The 26,593-nt window shown below is 36.1% G+C and overlaps 1 protein-coding gene across 23 annotated transcripts in view; it reads right to left on the reverse strand.

Annotated features, from left to right (window-relative positions):
- CASK (calcium/calmodulin dependent serine protein kinase) overlaps positions 1-26,593 on the reverse strand; it is a 379,740-nt gene that overhangs the window by 276,292 nt on the left and 76,855 nt on the right. For 12 of the 23 annotated variants that reach the window (XM_060407438.1, XM_060407436.1, XM_060407435.1 and 9 more), the window contains exon 2: positions 23,023-23,153. In XM_060407438.1, coding sequence (XP_060263421.1) covers positions 23,023-23,153 — 131 coding nt within the window. The remainder of the gene's footprint in view (positions 1-23,022; positions 23,154-26,593) is intronic. The other 11 variants (XM_042242034.1, XM_060407439.1, XM_027963055.2 and 8 more) reach the window with 1 other exon arrangement.

Below are 26,593 nucleotides of genomic sequence, written 5' to 3' on the forward strand. Positions count from 1 at the left end.
GCCAGCAGGCTTTAATATACACCCCAGACTTGAGTGGAAAGTTATCTTATTAGCCACTCTGGGGGCAGAGAGTTTGTAAAAAGATAACTTCCATTAGCATGCTTGATTATTTTAATTTTTTTTTGGAAATTTGTTTTGTAACAGTATTAGAAGAAAGGGCTTCCCTGGCAACTTAGACGGTAAAGAATCCACTGGCAATGCAGGAGACCCAGATTTGATCCCTGGGTCAGGAAGATCCCCTGGAGAAGAGAATGGCAATCCACTCCAGTATTCTTGCCTAGAGAATCCCATGAACAGAGGAGCCCGGCAGGCTACCGTCCATGGCGTTGAAAAAGCAACTAACACACACACTAAAAGAAAAAAAAAATTCATGTCTTATCAGAGTTTTAAAAACTAACTTTATTATAGCTTTATTATTTTTTTTAAAGGAAGAGGAAATAATTAAACAAATGGAAGTGGCAGACTCAGGTGGGAAAGATGAAGATAACTTCAGAATGAACCTAGGATGAATCACAGTGGAGGACAGGCAAATTACAGCCTACCTACAATGTGCTAAGCAAAGCTGAGGTGCTTCATAGTTTTCATCATCCTTACTCTTTGAACCAGCTCTGAGGGCAGTATTACTACCCTCACTTGACACCTAGGAAAGTTGATGTTTATGGAACTTAAAGTCACATCACACAGGACAGATCTGGAATGTCTGACTCAAACTCTTCCCATGCTTTTCCTATAATGGATCTATAAGAAAACCTGTAAAACCTTTAGCTATAACCCACTTAATATTTAGTAACATCAAACTTTCCATGAATTTAGTAAGAACAAGATAGTATTGTTTTTAGCCTTGTGCAAGACACTGATGTTTTCACATAACATAAAGGGAGATGATGAAATAAAAAAGATAAAGCCTAGATTCCCAAGGTCATTAAAAGAAAAAAAATTACTGAAGAAACAAATAATTAAGGTCAGGATGAAAGAAAAACTTAGTAACATTTTCATTCAGATATTAGACGTGCTAAAAATGTATACACTATAGAGACAAATTGGCAAAGCTTTTCAGAAAACCTGTATTGCTTATAAACTTTGCACTAAAAAATGAGTAATTTGGAAATCATTCCCAAACAGAGAAGGAAATGGCAACCCACTCTGGTGTTCTTGCCTAGAAAATCCCACGGACCGAGGAACCTGGCGGGCTACAATCCATGGGGCTGCAAACATCAGAAACAACTCAGTGACTAAAACCACCAACCACCACCCAAACAGTAGTCTTAAAATTCTCTGGTAGGTATTTCTGAAGAGTATACAGAATAGATAAACTCTACCTTGTTTATGGGGATGAAATATAAGTAAAACAAAATAAAGGTAAATACCATAGACAACGCCAGGCCAATTCAAATGTGTGTTTATGTGTGCTCAGTTGTGTCCAACTCTTTGTGACTCTTTGGACTGTCAGCTTCCCAGGCTCCTCTGTCCATGGAATTCCCAAGGCAAGAATACTGGACCAGGTGGCCATTTCCTCCTCCAAGGGATCCTCCCCATCCAGGAATGGAACCCACGTCTCCTGGGTCTCCTGCACTGCAGGTGGATTCTTTACCTGCTGAGCCAGCAGGGAAGCCAATTCAAATAGACTAGTGGAATTCTTTCCAAAGATTTCAGAAATGGCACTTCTTCTGTTGAAACTTTAGATTTGCTTTGAATGAAATGCCTCGGCATTATTTCCTAAGCACCCAGTAAAAATACCAAAACAAGATTCATCTGTGTCTTGAGTTGCTCTCCTTGGTTATTTACTATCAAGAACAAGGATTATCTGTCTGGATTACTAGATTTCAAGGTATCCATGTTTGATTCCTATATATACTCACCCTGGTACTTAGCATTCTGCATAGAATAGGTACCTAATGAGCCTTTACCCACTAAGACTGATGAGAACTTCTGTGAACTAATAAACAAGATTCTCACTAGGCAAAATGCAAACATCTAAATGGTCTAGAGAGATCTTTATCTCTGACCAGAAAAGCTGACAAGATAAAATGGTTCCATTCTTTCCCCTAGGACACTGTATACCTATTCCCTGTACATAAGTTGTAAATGTACAGCTAGAATTTTCAGTGAACTCACCCATGTAACCAGTACCCAGATCAAGAAACAGAAGATGACCAGCAAACATGTCAGAAGCCCCTATATTATGCTCCCTGCCAATCACTACCACCCCCAAAAAGTAACTACTATTTTGATGTTAAATGTCATAGATTACTTATGCTGTTTTTGTACTTTAAATAAATGGAATCATAGGTAGGTAGTCTTTCATGCCTGGCTTCCCTCACTCATCATTTTGCTTATGAGATTCATCTGTTTCATGTGTAACAAAGGTTCATCCATCTTCTTTACTTTGTAGTAGGTTGGTGCAAATGTAATTGCGGTTTTGGATTGTGAATTTTAAATCACTACGACTAGGCTCAAACACATCTTTATTAATTAAAATAGGAACCATTACAATCAACGCATTTTTTGCCAACAAGAAATAAGTTGGTTTATTCCTGTAGCATGAAAATCTGTGCTTTGGGATTCGACAAACTCTTGGAAAGCATTTTCTGCCTCCTGCTGGTTGTGGAAGCATTTTGGATGCAAAAAGTTGTCGAGGTGCTTGAAGAAGTGAAAACTGGTTGGTGAGAGGTCAGGTGAATATGGCAGATGAGGCAAAACTGCATAGCCCAATTCATGCAACTTTTGAAGTGTTCGTTGTACAACATGCACTGTTGTGGAGAAGAACTGGGCCCATTTTGTTAACCAATTCTGATTGCAGGCATTTGGTTTTTGGTGTATCTTAACGATTTGCTGAGCATACTTCTCAGATGTAATGATTTTGCCAGGATTCAGAAAGCTATAGTAGATCAGACCGGCAGCAGACCACCAAACAGTGACCAAGACATTTTTTTGATGCAAGTTAGACTTTGGAAAGTGCTTTGGGGCTTCTTCTTGGTCCAACCACTGAGCTGGTTGTCGCTGGTTGTTGTACAAAATCCACCTTTCATCATGTAAGAAATGGTTTGTTGTTGTTGCATAGAATAAGAGAAGATGATGCTTCAAAATGACAGTTTTTCTTGATTTGTGGTCAGCTCATGAGGCATCCACTTATCAAGCTTTTGCACCTTTCCAATTTGCTTCAAATGCCTAATGACAGTAGAATGGTCGACACTGAGTTCTTTGGCAACTTCTCATGTAGTTGTAAGAGGATCAGCTTTGATGATCCTCTCAGTTGATTGTTGCCAACTAATGATGGCCAGCTATTATGCTCCTCATCTTCAAGACTGTCTTCTCCTTTGCAAAACTTCTTGAACCACTCCTGCACTGTACGTTCGTTAGCAGTTCCTGGGCCAAATATGTTGCTGATGTTTTGCAAGTTATCTCTGCTGCTTTATAACCCATTTTGAACTCGAATAAGAAAACCACTTGAATTTGCTTTTGGTCTAACATCATTTCCCTTCCCTAATATAAATAAATATAAAATAAACAGCAAGTAATATCATTAGCAAAACAAAACAAAACAAAAAAAGCAAGAAATGCACAGTAAAATTATATATAACATAACCAAATTTATTTAAGAATATATTCCAATATCAAACAGCAAAGTTCAACAATGCAAAATGGCAATTACTTTTGCACCAATGGCGATGGCACCCCACTCCAGTGCTCTTGCCTGGAAAATCCCATGGATGGAGGAGCCTGGTGGGCTGCAGTCCATGGGGTCGCGAAGAGTCGGACACGACTGAGCGACTTCACTTTCACTTTTCACTTTCATGCATTGGAGAAGGAAATGGCAACCCACTCCAGTGTTCTTGCCTGGAAAATCCCAGGGACAGGGGGAGCCTGGTGGGCTGCTATCTCTGGGGTCATACAGAGTCAGACATGACTGAAGCGACGCAGCAGCAGCAGCAACAGCACTCCACTGTATGAATATACTACATTTATGCCATTCTACAGCTTTGGACATTTGGATTATTTCCAATTCAGGACTAGTATAATTCTGCTAAAAGCATTCTTGTACATGTTTTTTGGTGGACATATGTTGAGGAATTTCTGATGGGTATATATCTAGGAGTGAAAATGCTAGGTTATTAAAGTATAGATACATCAGTTTTGGTCTATATTCCTAAATAGCTTATCAGAGTGGTTGAACTAATTTATACTCTTATTATAGCAAGAGTTTTGGTGGTTCTATGTCTTCACCAACATTTGTAATTGTCATTTTCAGTTTTTAGTAACATGGTTGGGAAAGCAGTGGTAATACCCTATGGTATTAATTTGCATGTCTCTGATGACTAATGAAGTTGTGTACAGTTTACTAATCATTTGAATAAATTTATTTTCCTGAAATATTTTCCAAGTCTTTTGTCCATTCCTGAGACTTCCTGATTTTTCTCTGGTATCTCTACAGAAATTACTTTGAGGATACCTAGACTTGAATTTCTCATATAAGAAGGGTACCACCCACTACCATAACTAATTATATGACCTCATTATAGCAAGCTGCCAAGTGAGCTTCCACACCAAAGTAGTCTAGATATGCTAGAGTGCTAAGTCAGGTAAGAAGGGATAGATAAGCACAGTATTAAAATCATGTGATAATCAAAGTATTAGAATTAGGACTCCAACTTTGGAGTTGTAACCATCAAAGTGTAATAACAGCCTATTTACTTTTTACAGATGTAATCTTTGCAAAAGAGCATAACCTTTCTTCTGCTCATCAACTATTACATTGTTTTTTTATTTTGTTATCCCGAGTATGTGTGAGTGAGTGAGTTTGTGTGTGGGCATGCCCAGTCATTTCTGATTCTCTGTGACCCCATAGACTATACCCTATCAGGCTCCTCTATCTGTGGAATTTTCCAGGCAAGAATACTGTAGTGGGGTGCCATCTCCTCCAGAGGAGTTGGTATCAATATAATTCTGAGACTTGCTGTTTCTTTTTTCTGTTGGAACCATATGTTATATTTTATTTATGTGCTCAGTTGTATCCAATTCTCTGCAATCCCATGGACTTGTAGCCTGCCAGGCTCTTCTGTCCATGGAATTTCCCAGCCAAGAATACTGGAGTGGGTGGCCATTTCCTGCTCTAGGGGATCTTCCTGACCCAAGGATCAAACCCACATCTCCTGCATTGGCAGGTGGTTTCTTTACCACTGACCACCTGCAAAGCTCATCCCTAGAATCTTCAGTAAATTCACAAAACTTACATGATATTCCTTCACTCACTCAATAAACATGTACTGAATATCTACTTTGTGTCAGATATAGGTCTAGATGTTCAGAGTAAAGTTGTGAAGAAAACAAGGAAAAAATTCTGTTTCCAATCCACACACACATTTTGTTTGTGGCACAGGAGGCATATGAACACAAAGGTAGCTACACTCTAGGATACAATGCCCGAGGACTAACAGTCTGACATGTATGGAAAAAATGGGCATTAGAGACCAAAAGGCAGACCAACTTGGGTTCAACTGGCTCTATCATTTCTGTTCATCAATCAAAAAGTTCTCTCACTTCTCTAATCCTCAATATCCTCATATACAAAATGTAGGTAACATATATTTTGCAGGATTTCTTGGAAGAATAGATGAGATGACATATATAAACAATACCTAACAACAGGCCTACCATTTTAAACAGTGAAGGATCTGGACATGGCAGTGATGAAAAGGGGGATATGCCTATTCATTTGGTTACTGGTGAAATCTTCACTACAAAGAGAAACAAAATTGGTTCTGTTTATACACAGAGAAACAAAATTGATTCTGTTTATACATACATGCTGCTTTTTTTGATGTACTACTACCAAAATCATTTAATTATAATTATACAGTCAGTTATTCATGCTGCTGAGGAGGTGAGCAGTTAAGATTACAAAGCAAAAATTCATATGACAGAAAATTTTTTATTTTTTTTAACCACTCGGCAAAAATTTAGTGGCTAAGTTTACTATCAAGCTAAGTAAATTTCCAAACCCAGCCATTCGCCTTGTGTAAATCAAATTTAGGCTTTAGCCAAATTACAAATTATTTCTAATCAAGGTCTTTGAAGACTCAGAAGTTGATTCCAAGCTTATCCATGAAAGGTTCTACTGTAAAAGTTTGATTTTTACTTATATAGTCCTTGGGTATATCCTCTTTCTAACTCTAAGTACCTATGATTTTCTATGAGACTAAAAATAAATGGAATCTCAAATGAAAGGTACAGTTTTTATCCAAATAATGTCCTAAGAAATAATTTCTACTGGGTTGTTTTATAAGTGATGGAACTGGTTTCTAAAAGGAGAGTAACCTAATAATAGGAACCAGCAATTCGAGACTCTCCACTGATGAAGACTGACCTAGATTTGAAGGCCCTGATTACAGATCACCATAACAAATGTAATACTGAAAAAGTCTGAAATACTGAGGGAATTACCAAATGTGACATAGGGACATAAAGTGGGCAAACACTTTGGGAAAATAGTGCTGATATATAGATTTGTTCAAGGTAGGGTTGACAAAAAACCTTCAATTTGTAAAAAATGCAGTATCTGCAAAGTTCAATAGAGCAAAGGGCAATAAAACAAGGTATGTCTATATATATTGTCGATTCGTTAATATTGACCTTCGGCCAACAGTCCTATAACTCATGCCTGACTAAGCTTATCTAACACATGAATTTTCTCTGTAGGGCACAATGCAACCTTACTTATGAACACTAGACAATACTTTTAGTACTATTCTTGGGGACCACTTGAAGCAGCAAACTAACACAAAGATGTAAATATATATATATATATATATATATATAGCACTAAATAGATCATAAAAGAACCCTTGTTTATATCATGAGAGCCAGAACAAGAAGGCAGAGTGTGGCTTGTTTGACCTCATCTGGGAATGTGTGCACAGAGTGATTCAAATTTTTTGCCACTCTGCACATGTCTGTGAATGACTGTGATAGTGCCAAGCATATTCATTTTGGGGTTACAAATAAATTTTAGCCAGTAAGTAAATTTGCAAATACAGACTCTCTGAATCGGGATAGACTATCCATAAATGTTCACAGCAGCATTATGCATAATAGCTAAAAAGATGATACAATCCAAATGTCATTAACTAATACATGAATATATAAAATGTATATCCACACAAGGGAATGTTATTCGGCTCTATAAAGGAATGAAGTACTGGTATATGCTACAACTTGGATGAACCCTGAAGACATGTTAAGTGAAAGAAGCCAGACGCAAAGGTCACATATTGTATGCTTCTATTTATACAGAATGTCCTCAATAGGCAAATCCACAAGAGAGAGAAAGCAGATAAGTGGTTGACAGAGGCTAGGGAGGGGTTAGATAATATGTGTCTACTAATGGGAACGGGGTTTCTTTTAGGGGTGATGAAAATGGCCTGGAAATAGACAGTGGTGAGGGTTGCACAAGTCTGTGAGTATACTAAAAGCAAATGAATTGTATAATTTAAAGAGGTAAATTTTATGGGATATGAATTTATCAAAAAAAGCTATTATGAAAATAGACCCCACTCCAAATATGCTCAAATTTTTGTGGCTTAATTATCCATTTTGTGAATGAGCATATAGATCATGAGAAAAGTTTAAAAAGTTTTTCATTTTAAAATTACTGTACTTAACAGAAAGTACAAGATAGTACAGAGAGGTTCTTAACTCACTCTCTCCCTGATGTAGCTAAGTGAAAGTGTTAGTTGCTCAGTCATGTCCGACTGCAACCCCAGGGACTGTAGCCCACCAGGCTCCTCTGTGCACGGGATTCTCCAGGCAAGAAAACTGGAGTCGGTTGCTATTCCCTTCTCCAGAGGGTCTTTCTGACCCAGCAAGCGAACCTGGGTCTCCCGTATTGCCAGCGGATCCTTTACCATGTGAGCCACCAGGGAAGATTCCTTATGTACCTAACTAGTACAATATAAAAACTGGGAAAGTGAAATTGGTTAAAAACAAACAAACAAACAGGCCTTATTCAGATTTCACCAGTTTTACATGAACTCATGCGTATGTATAGAGCTAATCAGTTTTATCACAATGTGTAAATTCGCATAGTAACCACAACAGAGACACAGAACTGTTCCACAAAGATCCCGCACAACAATCCTAACATACTACCCTTTATAGTCACACCTACCCCTCTTCATGCTCCTCACACAAGCTTTGTGGTCCCCAGCACCTGACAGTCAATAATCTGTCTTCCAGTTCTATAACTGTATCACTTTGAGACCTATACAAAGAATATGACCTTTACAAACAATTTTTTTTAAATACAGCATTAATTCCCTTGAGACTTTTAAATACATCATAATTCCCAAATTCCCAAGTAGCTGTATGCGTCCATAGGTTTCTAGTCTTTCTTCTTCTTTCTGCTGAGTAGTAGTCCACAGTATGGATGTACCACAATTTGGTTTGTCATTAACCCATTGCAGGACATTTCAGTTCTTTCTAAATTTTACCTCTTTCAGACAGAACCGCTATGAAAACCTGATTGCAGGTGTTGGTGTGAAAACAGGTTTTCCTTTCTCTGGGATGTACATTTCCCTGGAGTACAATACCTAGATTGTATGGCAAATTGTTTTTCCATAGTGATTCTTCACTTTCACTTTTCACTTTCATGCATTGGAGAAGTAAATGGCAACCCACTCCAGTGTTCTTGCCTGGAGAGTCCCAGGGACGGGGGAGCCTGGTGATTACACAACTGTAAATTCCAAACAGCAACATATGAAAGATGCAGTTTCCCTATATCCTTGCCAGATATGGTACTAAACTATCATTTTCAAAAATTTCAGCTGTTCTAATAGTTGTGTAGTGATACCTCACTGTGTCTTAAATTTGTACTTCTCTAATGATGTCAAACATATTTTCATGTGCTTGGGAGGAACCTGTATAATCCTTTTTGGGAAAATGTTTCTTTTACCCACTGCCTAATTAGATGATTTCTCTCCCTCAATCCCTACTTCCTCCTGTACATGCACATGCTCTTTGTCTATCTCCCTTTATTACTGTTGAGATTCTGTTTTTTTTAAATCTACACACTGTGAATTTGGTATCATGTCTAAGACCTTAGTCTACCAGGTCCCAAAGATTTTCTAGTATGTTGTTAAAAAGTTCTGGAGTTTTATGTTTTACACGTAAATCTACCATTCAGTTTGAAATAATTTTTATATAAGATGTGAGGTTTATGTTGAGGTACAATTTTTGGCCTTTGGATAGCTAATTGCTCTACTACTGTTAAAATATAAACAGTATCTGTTTCTATTTGTTTCTATCTATTTCTATCTCCCTATCTGTTCTTCATTGAATAGGATTTGAACCTTTCTCAAATATCAGTTGGTTGTATCTACGTGGGGCTACTTCTGGGCAATCTAATGTGTTACAATGAACTATGTGTCTATCCCTCTGCCAGTACTACACTTAAATAACTATAGCCATATAAGTCTTAAAATGGGGTGAATGATTTGTCTCATTTATCATTTTTTCAAAATTTCCTATGTTTTTGTCTTTCCATGTATATATGAGGATAAGCTTTCTATATCCACAGCAAATCTTCCTGGGGTTTTAACTGGAACTGGAGCAAATCTAGAGAGTAATTTGGGGAGAAATGACATCTTTACTATATTGAGCCTTCCAATCCATGAACAGAGTACATTTCTCCATTTATTTAGATCTTTGATTTCTTTCTGTAGTTTTTTAAACATACACGGCTTCTACAGGTTTAGTGGGATTTATACCTAAGAATTTCATTTTGCTTTGGGTGATTGCAAATAGTATTTTGTTTTTAACTGTAGTTTCTAGGTGTTCTTTGCTAGTATATAGGGATACAGAAATATAATTTTGTTATGTTCATCTCATATTATTGATAAACTCACATTAGCTTTAAGAGGCTTGTTTTTTGGTGATTGTGATTTTGTACAAAAACTTTCATGTCATTTGCAAATACAAGCAATTTCATTTCTTCCTTTCCAATCTAAATGCTTCTATTTCCTTTTCCTGTCTGAGGTGGCTTTCAGCATTAGGCTTAATAAGAATGGTCACCGTACACATCCTTTGTTCCCATTCTGAGGAGAAAAGCATTTTGAGTAAAATTTTCCAAAAGATGTAAGTTCTAGATTCTAGATTGTCTAGATTCTTCAATCTAGATTCAATGTCTAGATTCTTCTTTTTGGCATGTGGATATCTAGATGTTCAGGCAGCATTTGTTGAAAAGACTATCCTTTCTCCATTAGATTCCTTTGGCTACTTTGTTAAAGACCAGCTGACTCTATTTGTATGGATCTACTTCCGGGCTCCTTTTTATATTCCACTAATCTATTTGCTGACTCTTTAACAAATACCACACTGATTATTGAAGCTTTAAAGTAAGCATTGAAATTGAATAGTGTCAGTCCACCAACTCTTCTTTGATTTCTACCATGAGTTTTACACAATTTTCTTTGTATAGAGCTTGTATGTTTTATTAAATTTACACATTTAAGTATTTCAGTATTTTTAGTGCTAATGTAATGGCACTGTATTTTGAATTTTAAATTCCAATTGCACATTGTTGATATACAGGAAAACAGTTGACTTCCATATAGCAACCGTGGGACTTGAAATCTTTCTACAATCACTCATTAGTTTTACGGGGTTCTTGTTGATTTTTTGAGATTTTCTATATAGGCAGTCATATCATCTGATGATAAAGTTTCATTTCTTCTTTCCTAAACTATATAGCATTAATTTCCTTATCCTGTTATATTGCATTAGCTAGGACTTCCACACAGGAAGTTGTGGTAAGCAAGGACATCCTTGCTTTGTTCCCAATTTAAGAGAGAAAGCATCTACCTTATTACCAATAAGTATAATGTTGGCTATAGGGTTGTTGGTTTTTTAAATAGCTCCTCTTTATTATGTTGAAGAAGTTTCCTTCTATTCCTATGCTGCTGGAAGTTTTTATTCATGAATGGGTACTGGATTCGACAAATACTTTTTCTGCATCTATTGATATGATCAAGTGATTTTTCTTCTTTGTCTTATTGACATGATAGCTTACAGTAATTGATTTTTGAATGATGAACCAGCCCACTGTACCCTTCATTTCTTTTTAATACAGGAATAATATTCTACTGTAAGTAATGTTTCATTTTGTTTATCCATTCATCAGTTGATAAACCTTTCATTTGTTTCCACAGTTAGGATACAGTGAATGAATAATGCTGCTATAAAGATTTCTGTACCAGATTTTCCATCAACACATATTTTCAACACTCAGGAACATACCTTGGAGCGGAATTGCTAGGTTATAGCATAAGTCTATGTTTAACTTCTGAGGAATTGCCACACTGTTTTCCACAGTAGTTCTACCATTTTATATTCCTGCCAGTAATGTATGAGGATTCCAACTTTTCCATACCCTTGCCAACATATGTCACTGTCTTTTAGAGTATATCCATCCTAGTAGGTGTATAGTGGTATCTCATTATGGTTTAGATTTCCATTTCCCTAATGATGCTGAGCATACTTTGACATGTTTATTGTCAACCCTTAAATCTTCCATCCCCAAGGAAAAGAAATGCAAAAAAGCAAAATGGCTGTCTGAGAAGGCCTTATAAATAGCTGTGAAAAGAAGAGAAGTGAAAAGCAAGGGTGAAAAAGAAACATATACCCATTTGAATGCAGAGTTCTAAAGAATGGCAAGGAGAGATAAGAAAGCCTTCCCCAGTGATCAGTGCAAAAAAATAGAGGAAAACAATAGAATGGGAAAGACGAGAGATCTCTTCAAGAAAATTAGAGATACCAAGGGAACATTTCATGCAAAGATGGGCTTGATAAAGGACAGAAATGGTATGGACCTAACAGAAGCAGAAGATATTAAGAAGAGGTGGCAAGAATACACAGAGGAACTATACAAAAAAGATCTTCATGACCCAGATAATCATGATGGTGTGATCACTCACCTAGAGCCAGACATCCTGGAATGTGAAGTCAGGTGGGCCTCAGGAAGCATCACTACGAACAAAGCTAGTGGAGGTGATGGAATTCCAGTGGAGCTATTTCAAATCCTAAAAGATGATGCTGTGAAAGTGCTGCATTCAATATGCTAGCAAATTTGGAAAACTCAGCAGTGGCCACAGGACTGGAAAAGGTCGGTTTTCATTCCAATCCCAACGAAAGGCAATGCCAAAGAATGCTCAAACTACTGTACAATTGCACTCATTTGACTGTAAAGTCACATGTCAGTAAAGTAATGCTCAAAATTCTCCAAGCCAGGCTTCAGCAATATGTGAACCGTGAACTTCCAGATGTTCAAGCTGGATTTAGAAAAGGCAGAGAAACCAGAGATCAAATTGCCAACATCCATCAGATCATCGAAAAAGCAAAAGAGTCCAGAAAAACATCTACTTCTGCTTTATTGACTATGCCAGAGCCTTTGACTTTGCGGATCACCACAAACTGTGGAAAATTCTGAAAGAGATGGGAATACCAGACCAGATCACCTTACCTGCCTCTTGAGAAATCTGTATGCAGGTCAGGAAGCAACAGTTAGAACTGGACATGGAATACCAGACTGGTTCCAAATAGGAAAAGGAGTACATCAAGGCTGTATACTGTCATCCTGCTTATTTAACTTATATGCAGAGTACATCATGAGAAATGCTGGGCTGGATGAAGCACAAGATAGAATCAAGACTGCCAGGAGAAATATTAATAACCTCAGATATGCACATGACACCACCCTTATGGCAGAGAGTGAAGAAGAACTAAAGAGCCTCTTGATGAAAGTGAAAGAAAAGAGTGAAAAAGTTGGCTTAAAGCTCAACATTCAGAAAACTAACATCATGGCATCTGGTCCCATCACTTCATGGCAAATAGGCTATGGTTTTTCCAGTAGTCATGTATGGATGTGAGAGTTGGACTATAAAGAAAGCTGAGCACTAAAGAACTGATGCTTTTGAACTGTGGTGTTGGAGAAGACTCTTGAGAGCCCCTTGGACTACAAGGAGCGCCAACCAGTCCATCCTAAAGGAAATCAGTCCTGAATATTCATTGGAAGGGCTGATGCTGAAGCTGAAACCCTAATACTTAGGACACCTGATGCAAAAAACTGACTCATTTGAAAAGACTTTGATGCTGGGAAAGACTGAAGGTGGGAGAAGGGGACAACAGAGGATGAGATGGTTAGATGGCATTACCAACTCAATGGACGTGAATTTGAGTAAACTCCACGAGTTGGTGATGGACAGGGAGGCCTGGCATGCTGTGGTCCATGGGGTCGCATAGAGTTGGACACAATTGAGTGACTGAACTGAACTGAAATCTTTGAAGAAATATCTATTCAAATCAATTATTGATTTTAATTGAGTATCTTTTTATTGACTTTTCAGAGGTCTTTGTATATTTCATATAATAAATCCTTCTTAGATACATGATTTGGAAATGTTTTCTCCCATCCTGTGTCTCATCTTTTCACTTTCTTGACAGTGTCCTTTGAAGCACAAAAGTTTTCCATTTTGATGAAGTCCAAATTATTTATGTTTTTCTTGGTTGCTTGTGCTGTAGGTTTCATACCTACAAAACCATTACTTAATTGAAGGTCATAATTTATTCTCATGTTATCTCCTAAAAGTTTTATAATTTTAACTCCCATATTTAAATATTTATCTATTTTGAATTAATTTTTGTATATAGTACATGATAGGGGGCCAGCCTTGTGTTTTTGTCCACCTTCCTAGTACCTCTGATTTGGAGAGATTATTCTTACTTTATTGAATCACCTTGGTACTGTTGTGGAAAATAATGTGACTGTAAATGTATGGCTTATTATTAGATTCTCAATTCATTTCCATTAGTCTATATGTCAATCCTTTATGCCAGTACCACACTATATGTATTAAAGTAGCTTTGCAGAAAACTTTAAAGGGGGAAAATGTGAGTCCAACTTTGTCCTTTCCCCTCAAGATTATTATGGATGTTTGGTGTTCCCTTTGCTTTTTGTGTGAATTTTATAACCAGCTTTGCAATTTCTACAAAAATGATGGCAAGGATTTTGGGCAGGGATTGCATCAAATTTGTAGATCAATCTGGGAATACTATTATCTTAACAATAGTAGGTTTTCTGAATGATGAACATGGGATGGATCTCCATTTACTATATCTTTCATTTTTCAATAATATTTTATCTTTTTCATTAAAAAGATTGTTTTCGGCTGCACTGGGTCCTCATTGCTGTGCACAAGCTTTCTCTAGTTGCAGAGAGCAGGACCTGTGTGTTGCATTCTGTGAGCTTCTCACTGCAGTGGCTTCTCTTGTGGAGCACAGGCTGTAGGTACTTGTGCTCCAGTAGTTGCCATACGTGGGCTCAGAAGTTGTGGCTTGTGGGCTCCACAGTGCTAGCTCTGTAGTTGTGGCACACAGGCTTTATTGCTCCACAACATGTGGGAGATCCCCAAACCAGGGATGGAATTGTATACCACTAGACCACTTGGGAAACCCCTCAGCAATATTTTATTCTTTTCGGTTTACAAATATTATATTTAATATGTCCTTGGTCAAATATGATAATTATTTTATTCTCTTCAGTGCTATATTAAGTACATTTGTAGTCTTAAATTCATTTTTATATTGATCCTGTATCCTGCAACCTTCCTAAACACATTTATCAAAATTATATCAAATATACATTTTTGGTGGATTTTTTAGAGTGCCCTACATACATGATCAAGTCTTCTGCAAACAGAAGAAGTTTTATTTCTTCCTTTCCAACCTGGATACATTTTTTTTTCTTGCATAATTTCCTGACTGAAATTTCCAGTATAATGTTGTATAACAGTACTAAGCATTGACATCTTTGGTTCAGTCATACATGATCAAATATGAAGTTAGTACTATTTTTCTTAAATGCTTTTACTCACATTGAAAAAGTTCCCTTCAACTCCCAGTTTGTTGAGTGTTTTTTTATCATGAAAGAATATTGGATTTTGTTAAGTGCCTTTTCTGTATCTATTGAGATGATCATATGGATTTTGTCTTTTATTCTATTAAGATATATCACATATTGATTATTTAAAATGTTCAACCAAGCTTGTATTTTGAGTATAAACTCCACTTACTCACTGCATACAATGCCTTACAAAATAGCTTGAGATAATTAACATACCATACATTTTGCCTACAAAATGTACAATTTAATGGATTTTAGCATATTCAGTCATGTAATCACCACATTAAATTTTTGATCATTTAATTACCTCAGAAAGAAAACCTATACCCATTAAAAGTACTCTCTACATTCCACTTTTCTCCAGATCTTGGCAGCCACTTATCTACTTTCTTCTGTTACTATATGTTTGCCTATTTGAGACATTTTAAATCAAGAGCATATATAATATGTGGTCTCTTGTGATTAACTTCTTTCATTTAACATGATGTAGTCAAGATTTATCCATGTTGTAGATTATATTAATATATGTTTCCTTTTAATTGCTGAATAACACTCCATTTGATGGATATACCACATTTTCTCTAACCATTCATCAGCGGACATTTGGGTTCCCACTTTTAGCTATTATGAATAATGCTATTAATATTCTTATACAAGGTTTTCTGTGGACATGTTTTATTTCTTCTGGGTTTATGCCTAAGAGTGAAATTGCTGGGTTATATACTAACTTAAGTTTTTAACTTTTCAAAGAACCGTAAAACATTTATGTGCTGGTGGATCAGATGGGCTAGTATTTTTCTGAGGACAGATGTGCTAATATATTCATCATATGTGATATTTTTTCGTGTTTTCTTCTCTTGTGGTGTCTTTGTCTAGTTTTATTACTGGGGTTACCTTAGGCCTCATAGAATAAGTTGAGAAGTATTCCTACTTCTAATTTTTTAGAAGAATCTGTGAAGGAATGGTATAAATCCTTTTAAAGTGTAGTACAGTTCACCAGTGAAGTCACCAAGGTCTGAACTTTATATGGAAAATTTATTACATTTTCAGTCTCTTTTCTCATTAAAAGTCCATCCACATATTCCTTCTTGACTCAGCTTTGGTAGCTTGCCTCTTTCTAGAAATTAATCTGTTTCATCTAGCTTATCTAGTTTGTTGGTATAGAATTGTTCATAGTATTCTTACTTTTTTTTTTTTTATTTTACTTTTGCAATGTCATTCCTGATTAGTTTGAATCAGCTCTCTAATTCTTGGTCAGACTAGATAAGAACTACTCAGTTTGGGGTGTCTTTTTAAAGAACTTTTAGTTTCATTGATTTTCTCTATTGTTTTCTGTTCTTCCATTTATTTATCTTCTAATCTCGATTATTCCCTATTTCTGCCTGCTTTGGGTCCAGATTTCTAGTTTCTTGAAGTGAAAAGTTAGGTTACTGATCTTCTGTTCAATATAGGCATTTATTAAAAAATTTCCCACAAAATTTTGCATGTTGTGTTTCCATTTTCATTTACCTCAAAGTATTTCAATTTTTTCTTTGACTCATTGGCTATTTGACAGTGTGAGGTTCAATTTCCATGTAATCGTGTTTTCCCCAAATTTCCTTCTGTTACTGATTCCTAATATCATTCCTTTGCGGTCAAAGACTATATATGATTTCAATCCTTTAAATTTTATTAATACATATTTGATGTGCTAGCATTTATACTATATAATGTTCTATGTGTACTAATAAGAATGTTTATTCTCCTGTTGTTGGTTGAAATGTTCTATAGGTGTCTATCAGCTCTAGTTGGTTAGTGTTATTCAAGTCTTCTCTTTTATTGATCCTCTATCTAGTTGTTATATTGATAACTGCAAATTAGTCAATGAAGTCTCCAACTATTATTGCTAAAATTTCTATTTCTCCCTTCAGTGCTGCCTGGTTTTGTTCTATATAATTTGGGGCTCTGCTGTTAGGTGCATATATGTTTATAACTATTATATCTTCAAGATGAACAAACCATTTTATCATTATAAAATATCCTTTATCATTATAAAATATCCTTTATCTCTAAGTAACAATTTCTGTTTTAAAGTCTATTTTATCTGATATTATTACAGCCACACTAGCTCTCTTTTGGTTACTGTTTGCATGGTATACCTTTTTCTATTCATTTATTCTCAACCTAGTGGTGCCTTTGTATCTAAAGTGTGTCTCTGTTTCCAAAGCAAAGAAAACCATAAACAAAATGAGAAGACAGCTAACAGACTGAGAGAAAATATTTGCAAACAGTGTAACAGACAAGGGCTTAATTTACAAAATATACAAACAGTTGAGTTATAAATTAAAAAAAAAAACCCAATCAAAAAATGGGCAGAAGATGTAAACGGACATTTTTTTCAGAGAAGACATGCAGATGGTCAATAAACACATGAAAAGATGTAACTCACTGCTAATTATTAGAGAAATCCAAATCAAAACTACAGTGAGATACCACTTCACATGAGTCATAATGGCCATCATTAAAAAGTCTACAAATAATAAATGCTGGAGAAGGTGTGCAGAAAAGGGAAGCTCTTACACTACTGGTGGGAATGTAAACAAGCTGGACCATTATGGAAAACAGTATGGAGGTCCCACAAAAAACTAAAAATATAGTTGCCGTATGATCCAGCAATCCCATTCCTTGGCATATATCTAGACAAAACTATAATTTCAAAAAATACATGCATTCCTATGTTGATAGCAGCACTATTTAAAATAGCCAGGACATGTAAGTAACCTAAATATCCATTGACAGATGAATGGATAAAGAAGATGTGATATATATATACAATGGGATATTAGCCATTTGTAGCAACATGGATGGATTTAAGAGATCATCATGCTAAGTGAAATCACTCAGAAAGAAGAAAGACAAATACCATATGTTAACATTTATATGTGGGATCTAGAATATGACTCAAATGAACTTATCTATAGAACAGTCCAACAGACATAGAGAACAGACTTGTGGTGGCCAAGGGGGAGGGAGTTGGGGAGGAAAGGATTGGGAATTTAGGATTAGTAGATGCAAACTATTATACATACAAGGGATAAACAACCAAGGTCCTACTGTAGAGCACAGGGACCTATATTCAATTTCCTGTGATAAACCACAATGAAAAATAATATGAAAAAGAATATATATGTATAACTGAATCAACACAACATTTAAATCAGCTATACTTCAAGAAAGTTACACACAATAAATGCTGGAGAGGGTGTGGAGAAAAGGGAACCCTCTCCACTGTTGCTAGGAATATAAATTGATACAGCCACTATGGAGAACATTATGGAGGTTCCTTAAAAAACTAAAGATAGAACTACCATATGACCCAGTAATCCCACTACTGGGAATATACCCCGAGAAAACCATGATTCAAACTGACACATGTACCACAACGTTCACTGCAGCACTATTTATAACTGCCAGGATACAGAAGCAACTTGGATGTCCACTGAAAGATGAGTGGATAAAGAAGTTGTACAAATACACAAAAAAGTAAACTTTAAATTGGTGGATTAGCAGAGTAAGAGATAAACTATCAATTAAAATATGTGCTAAGATAAAAAATGGATTTCATTAATAGGGGTATGTATTTAAGTAGGAAAATATCCTCCAATCCTAATATAAATTCACTCAGCTTTCATTTAATATAAGCTTCTTTTTCATCTCATGCTCCTAAACATCAACTTCACTTTTTCATACATGTGAAATAATAACTTCTTAACCATTTAGGAATAATATGCTTTTAGGAATCTAATAAGAACTTAGACTTTCTAGGAAAATGAATATATGTATATGAATATATATAAAACCCTTACAATTTAAGGGTTTCTTGGATATTCTGCAGCCTATAAGTTAAGATCCCCTATGGAAAAAAATTATGATTTTAATGGGAAAATACAGAACAGATATTCAAATAATTATAATATCTTATCTTCAATAGAGCAATGAGAATGTAAAATATTAAAACATATATGCTGCTGCTGCTAAGTCGCTTCAGTTGTGTCCGACTCTGTATGACCCCATAGACGGAAGCCCACCAGACTCCCCCGTCCCTGGGATTCTCCAGGCAAGAACACTGGAGTGGGTTACCATTTCCTTCTCCAATGCATGAAAGGAAAAGTGAAAGCAAAGTCGCTCAGTCATGTCTGACTCTTAGCGACCCCATGGACTGCAGCCTACCAGGCTCCTCATCCATGGGGTTTTCCAGGCAAGAGTATTGGAGTGGGTTGCCATTGCCTTCTCCATAAAACATATATAGGTGGTCTCTAATTACTATACATATTTCATTTCAAAAGCTAATTTGTAAATTATATATTTAGAATTTATTACTCATTTTTTTCTTATAAAAATATTAGAAACAATGATTGGGGACTATTAAATTGCAAGTCTCTTAAGAACAGATGCTCTTAAGATAGATAACTAATAAGGACCTGCTGTATATAGCACAGGAAACTCTTCTCAGTACTCTGCAATGACTTGTATGGGAAAAGAAACTGAAAGAGTGGATATTTGCATATGTATAACTGAATACAGTTTGCTGTATAGCAGAAATCAACACAACATTGTATATCAACTATATTCTGGTAATTTAAAAAAATAGGTGCTAAAAAGCCTCTTGATGAAAGTGAAGGAGGAGAGTAAAAAAGTTGGCTTAAAGCTCAACATTCAGAAAATGAAGATCATGGCATCTGGTCCCATCACTTCATGGGAAATAGATGGGGAAACAGTTTCAGACTTTATTTTTTTGGACTCCAAAATCACTGCAGATGGTGACTGCAGCCATGAAATTAAAAGACCTTACTCCTTGGAAGGAAAGTTATGACCAACCTAGATAGCATATTCAAAAGCAGAGATATTACCTTGTCAACAAAGGTCCATCTAGTCAAGGCTATGGTTTTTCCAGTGGTCATGTATGGATGTGAGAGTTGGACTGTGAAGAAAGCTGAGCGCCTAAGAATTGATGCTTTTGAACTGTGGTGTTGGAGAAGACTCTTGACAGTCCCTTGGACTGCAAGGAGATCCAACCAGTCCATTCTGAAGGAGACCAGTCCTGGGTGTTCATTGTAAGGACTGATGCTAAAGCTGAAACTCCAATACTTTGGCCACCTCATGTGAAGAGCTGACTCATTGGAAAAGATCCTGATGCTGGGAGGGATTGGGGGCAGGAGGAGAAGGGGACGACAGAGGGTGAGATGGCTGGATGGCATCACTGACTCGATGGACGTGAGTTTGAGTGAACTCCGGGAGTTGGTGATGGACAGGGAGGCCTGGCATGCTATGATTCATGGGGTCGCAAAGAGTCAGACACGATTGAGCGACTGAACTGAACTCTTTTTATCTATGTATCATAATGACCTAGGCAAATAAACAGCATACTTTTTATTCCCAGGTGACCCTTTATGAAACCTATTTTACTCAATAAAGTATTTGAATACAAACATACTAACAGGAAAAAATATTGAGGCAATGACAGAGATTAAATAAGCCACAAAAAATGTAATAAAAAAGAAAAGAATAAAATTGACTTAAAATTATCTGTTGCTTGAGAAACAGGCTTCATTAGATGATAAATAACAGTAAATATAGATTTCTAGATATTTTTGTTTGAACATACAGGTTCCTTTTTACTGTGTTTCAAATTTCACTGCAAAATATGTTTCTTCTTAATACAAAATCTCCTACCCTTAGCCATGAATAAGGTCATTATTGGACAGTAACAATTTTAATGGACTGGAAGGGCAAATATGTTTTGCCTGTAGTGACTGAAGAGCGTTGAAAAAAGTAAGGGGTGGAGAATATTGTTCAAAGATGTTTTATATAATAAAATAAATAATTATTTATTATACATCTTAAAATGTGTCCACATTAAATTTAAGTGTGTGTGTGTGTGTGTGTGTGTGTGTGTGTGTGTGTGTGTGTGTGTGTTAGTCGCTCATTCGTGTCCGACTCTTTGCGACCCCACGGACTATAGCCCACCAAACTCCTTTGTCCATGGGATTCTCCAGGCAAGAAAACTGGAGTGAGTTGCCATTTCCTTCTCCAAGCTAGTATAAAAATAACCAATAGAGGGTAAAGTAGCTCCACGGAAAAAATTTTTTAAAAGATAAACTTTGGAGTGGGTTGGAGATGAAATTTTTATTGTTTCTTTATCATTATGAATGTCACTGTGTTAAAGAAGATGGAAAAACTACATTTTGGTGCCATAAATATAAAGGAACAATTGCAGATTTTTATTTGAATAATGTCGAACTTTTATCAAAACAAGATATAGTCATGCATAATATGCAGAATTCAACTGGATACCATTTTATATCTATAGGTTGTGACCCTATCACATAAGATCAATGGATTGACCCAGCCTTGTCTTCAGAAATGTTCTCAAAGACATTTGTATACTCAAACCAATGCCAAAGCACCAACAAGTGAATGACACAAGACAACCTCAGAGACATGGATGATATATCAACCCCAGCTTTTTAAGTTTGGTATTTGACTCCCTGGCTAGGTGACAGTAAAAGAAATTCAGTCTGGCAGGCTGGGTCTATAGCTCCCTGTTAATGAAATCTGTCAATAAGAACCTCAGCCAACTGAGAAAGTAATTAATTGTCCTCATAAAAAATGTCTTTAGACTGTAGATTCAAAATTAGGCATAATAATAAACAAAATCAACATAACATAGGCATATGGAGTCATTGATTAAGACTTTGATTTTAAACAGGAATCTTACTAAATTCATCAACATTATCAAAGAAGAAATATTCAACACATCTACATATTTACTGAACTAGGTTTATACAAAATTACCTAAGTATTCATGAAGTTTGTTTTTAATTGGTATCTAAGGTACAGAAAATTAAATACAGTATATTAAAGTGCAGTTTAAAAGTTTTAGGAAATGTAGTGGTAAAACCTGATTAGAAGTAAATTTCAAATTCTGCTAAGTTTATAAAATAATTTGTATTCAAAATAGCCAGCTCCAGAATATGAAACCATAAAATGTAAAATCCCTAAATACAAGAATTTAAAGATTAAAGCACTAAAACACCTGTTATCCTTTGTGAATAACAACTTGCAGAATCTTCCACAAACAGTAGGAATAATTCAAAAGGTTTCAATAAAGTATTTAAAACTAAGGATACTGAAAAAATATCTGAAGGAATAGATTAACTTGGAGCTCATAGTATGTGGGCTTCTACTTGTTAAAGTAAGATAACTGGATAAAATATAAAAAGGCTACTCTGCTTTAGCTTTTCCAATTTAAACTATTAACTGTATTGCTCTTGAGATTAAGAAGGAAAAGAGTTAAGAAGGACATGTCTTCTACTGGATCGTGAAAAAGTCTAAAGTTAGAAGACAGGGTAATTAGAAAAGTTAATAATATAATTGTGCCATCTGAAATATGACCATATGTGAAGCGTGGCTACATGAAACCATGGTTTATAAGCATTAAAAAATTTTAATGCTTATATATTGTCTATAAACATTTATACATAAACATGGTTAACCATATCAATGTTTTAAAACAAGATTTTGAGTCCTGCAAGTCCAAACAGTACAGATCTTTCAAATTTTCACACATACACCATAAATGACTTAAGCAAAATGTGATGTATTAGTCTTTTAGTTCTGTTGGATCACAATCCTAAGGTAATAAGTTACAGACTTTAAGGGAACTCAGATGAGTTTGTTTTGAATCTTCAGTGATTACATTTGTACCGTTATTTCCCTTCTCACTCTTCCCATTCCATGCTCCATACTATAGGACTCCAAGTTAGATTCTACAAAATATATTTTCACATTTTACTTTCTTCCTAGTAAAAAAACATAGGCCAACAGCAATCCTAGATGATTTCATAACTTTGTTAATCACTCTAGCTATCTTTCAAATACCATGTTCTAGAATTCCAGAAAACTACAATGGAATTTAAACTGTCTCCACCCACTTCCCACTATATTATACCCTCCACTTCCCCACCCCCAGATGAAGGTTAGGTTGATAGATGGATTGAAGATGAAATAAAGCCAGACATCAAATAACTTACTTGAAATCCATCTCTTACCTTCTGTACTTAACCCTGGACTTGATGTGAACTTGGCTACATCAACAATTTTTACAGCAAATTGTTGCCCAGTTTCTCTGTTGATGCATCGTCGTACAACACTGAAGGGACCCCTAAAATAAAAATAAATAAAAGCCAAGTTTAATTTGCTGATTTTCTTAAGTTCCTATTTCCCTTTAATATCTTATTCATATTTCATTTTCTGCTATAGCCATAGTTTTCAAGATATAATTGAACATAATTTTGAAAATAGTTTCCTATCATTTATGAGGTAATTATTTGAACTTACTAAGCCATAAAAATAAGAAACAAATTTACATTTCAAAATCACTTTAAAAAAATTTGAGATAGTATTCTATTCCAGGGAAATAATCTTTGTAATTTTCTCTACACATTATCAACATCTTAAATAAAATAAGAAAATGTTCACAGTGGTAGTGTATGTAACTTTTACCTTTTGAACCAGATACTTAAATCATTCTCTCATCTTAGCCATCACTTATCTAATCTTCACTAACAAGTCCTACTGAGTTTATCTCAAATATCTCTTAATCCAGTCCACTTCTCTCCATGTCTCATAACCTAGTCTAAGTGAAGTCGCTCAGTCGTGTCCGACTCTTTGAGACCCCATGGACTGTAGTCTATCAGGCTCCTCCATCCATGGGATTTTCCAGGCAAGTGTGCTGGAGTGGGGTGCCATTTCCTTCTCCAGGGGATCTTCCCGACCCAGAAATTGAACCCAGGTCTCCCACATTGCGGGCAGACGCTTTACCATCTGAGCCACCAGGGAAGCCCCAACCTAGTCTAAGCTACTACCAATTTCTACTGGGACCAATGAAAACTTGTTTCTCCCATCGTTATTGTGGTGATGCTTTAAAAATGAAAACCTGATGGTATGTTTCTGCTTAAAATCCCACAGAGACAAGGTATTTGCAACACATATACTTAGTCAAGAGCCAAAATAAATAATCCTTAAATAAGAAGATATGCTCCTAGGAAATCTGGGCAAAAGACTTGAATAGACACTTCATGAAGAGTAAGACCTGCATTATTTAATTTCCAGCAGCCTCTCCAGTCTCAACTGAAGTCACAGAGAAATCCTTCGTCCTCCTCAAACTTCAAATTAGAATTATTCTAAGTCGCCATAGAAAGAAAGTAATTTCTACTAGCAGAACCACTGGTCCAGACATTCTTACCCAGTTCTCTCCTCAATTGAAATTGATGGCTTTCGATTCTGGCCATACAATTGAAGCAACTGGGATGATTGATAAAATAACAATGCCCAGGCCCAGGCATTAAAAACACAAATATGCACTTGGTTCCTTATGACACATTATTGACCAGGGGATTCTGGCAGAAACTAACACCTGTAGCTGACAATTTGTTATGTAAGTTAATATTGAAATGTCTCTGGTCAATAATGTTTGGGCAACAAAAGACAAACTAATATATCTCTGGTCAATAAATTGTTAATAGTTATAAAATAAGTTTCTGAACTAAAGTTAATCCAACATGCTTGAATCAACTACTGATTAATATAGAATTCAATCACAATTTACTACATTAGTTTATTTGAAGGCTAGCATAATTTTTTGAAGACTACATAATTTATTAAACACACACACATGTATGTGTATACATGGATGAATTTCCCGCCTTCTCAGGAAACAAAACACTCTCACTGATTTTTACAGGTAGAAAAAAGTACACCTGGATGTGTGTGTGTGCTAAGTCGCTTCAGTCCTGTCCAACTCAGTGCAACCCTATGGACTGGAGCTCCCAGGCTCTTCTCTCCATGGGGATTCTCCAGGCAAGAACAATCAGAAGACAGCAAAAAGTTCTTCATGTATAGTAGGACATTTGTGATACTTCTTGCCTTAAAGTTTGTTTGTCTTTATTCTTGCAATCAGAGGACAGGCAAAAGAATATAATCTAACCTAGACTTAAACATTTCTCTGAGATCATATGAATCAGTTATTTTATCCTGCAGTCATCAGGACATCAATTATTCCTCAGTTTCATATCTCTCATCAAGCAATCTAATAAAGCTAAACTGAAACAAAAAGAAATGGTAATAATGTACCTTTCAGCACCCTATACAAAAAGGACCTTTTGATAATCAAAACTGTTCAAAGATTTTCCTCTGTGAGAAGACAATATAACAATGTGAGTCTGCGCTCCCACAAATGTTTTCATTCTCAAGGTGGATGTCTTACTTGTGATGACTTATCCTGACAATAGCAAGCAATTTCAGGAAATGTTTAGCATAATTGGTTTTTGTCCACACATAAACCCTTGGGACTCTATTTATATATATATTTGTATAGTATTCTTCAATTCACTACACCTTTTGGATAACTTCCAAGTTTTAAAGGACTGTGAGAATGAGAGAAAACAATAGTAATTAATAATTACATTTTGGAAGCCAGAAATCAGATGGAGTAATGGTAACTGGCTTAGCATTTGTAGGAAGCCTGAATTGCAAGGAGAAAATAATAGTTCAGAACCACATTCATTTACACTACAGAATTCTCAAGAAGTATCTGAACTCTGAGAAAGAGAGGGTGGGGCTAAACTAACAAGGTTTGAATGAAATCTATTAGAGAAGTAGTTAAACGTCTTAGATCTGGGACTTCCCTGGTGGTTCAGTGACTTCCCTGGTGGCTCAGATGGTAAAGTGTCTGCCTACAATGTGGGAGACCTGGGTTCAATCTCTGGGTCGGGAAGATCTCCTGGAGAAAGAAATGGCAACCCACTCTAGTATTTTTGCCTGGAAAATCCCATGGATGGAGGATCCTGGCAGGCTACAGTCCATGGGGTCGCAAAGAGTCAGACACGACTGAACGACTTCACTTTCTTTTTAGTGGCTAAGACTCCACACTCCCAATGCAGGTGTCCTGAGTTTGATCCTTGATCAGGGAACTAGATCCCACATACTGTAACTAAGACTTGGCATAGCTAAATAAATGAATAATTTTTTTTTTAAAAGAATCTCAGATACTCCTCCTCTATTCCATGCCACTGGGTAAATGCCCTACCTTAACCTCACAGAGGGCAATTCACTGAAGAGGGTAAAACATAGGGTCATATAACTGGTGACACAGGCAGCTGAGGAAGTGGACACTATATAAAAAAACAAAGGGATTATGTGATCACACACAAAATGAATGTAGACAGCCCATCTTCTTTTCCCATTCACTGGGGGAGAGGGAGATATTAAAAGCTAGCTCTTTACCCTTCAGGCAGCAGAGAAAGATTTTCTATTGAATATGTGACGAGGCCAGAAGGAGAGACCTAAAGATAATGACATTATGTTGCTCAAACCACTCAACCAGATCAAATTCTTGAAACCAAAGTCAGCAAGTTCTGCCTCAAGTTCACAGTTTTCAATCAACTTTCCAACCACAGCATTGATCACGTTTTGGGCTAAATAGTTCTTTGCTGTGCAAGGATGTCCTGTGCATTGTAGGGGGCCTAACATCACCTCTAGCCTCTACCTAGAAATGCCAGTAGCACCCCCTCAGCCAGTTTTGCCAATCAAAAATATCTCTAA

This window comes from Ovis aries, chromosome X, assembly GCF_016772045.2.
Source record: "Ovis aries strain OAR_USU_Benz2616 breed Rambouillet chromosome X, ARS-UI_Ramb_v3.0, whole genome shotgun sequence".
NCBI classification, from domain to species: domain Eukaryota; kingdom Metazoa; phylum Chordata; class Mammalia; order Artiodactyla; family Bovidae; genus Ovis; species Ovis aries.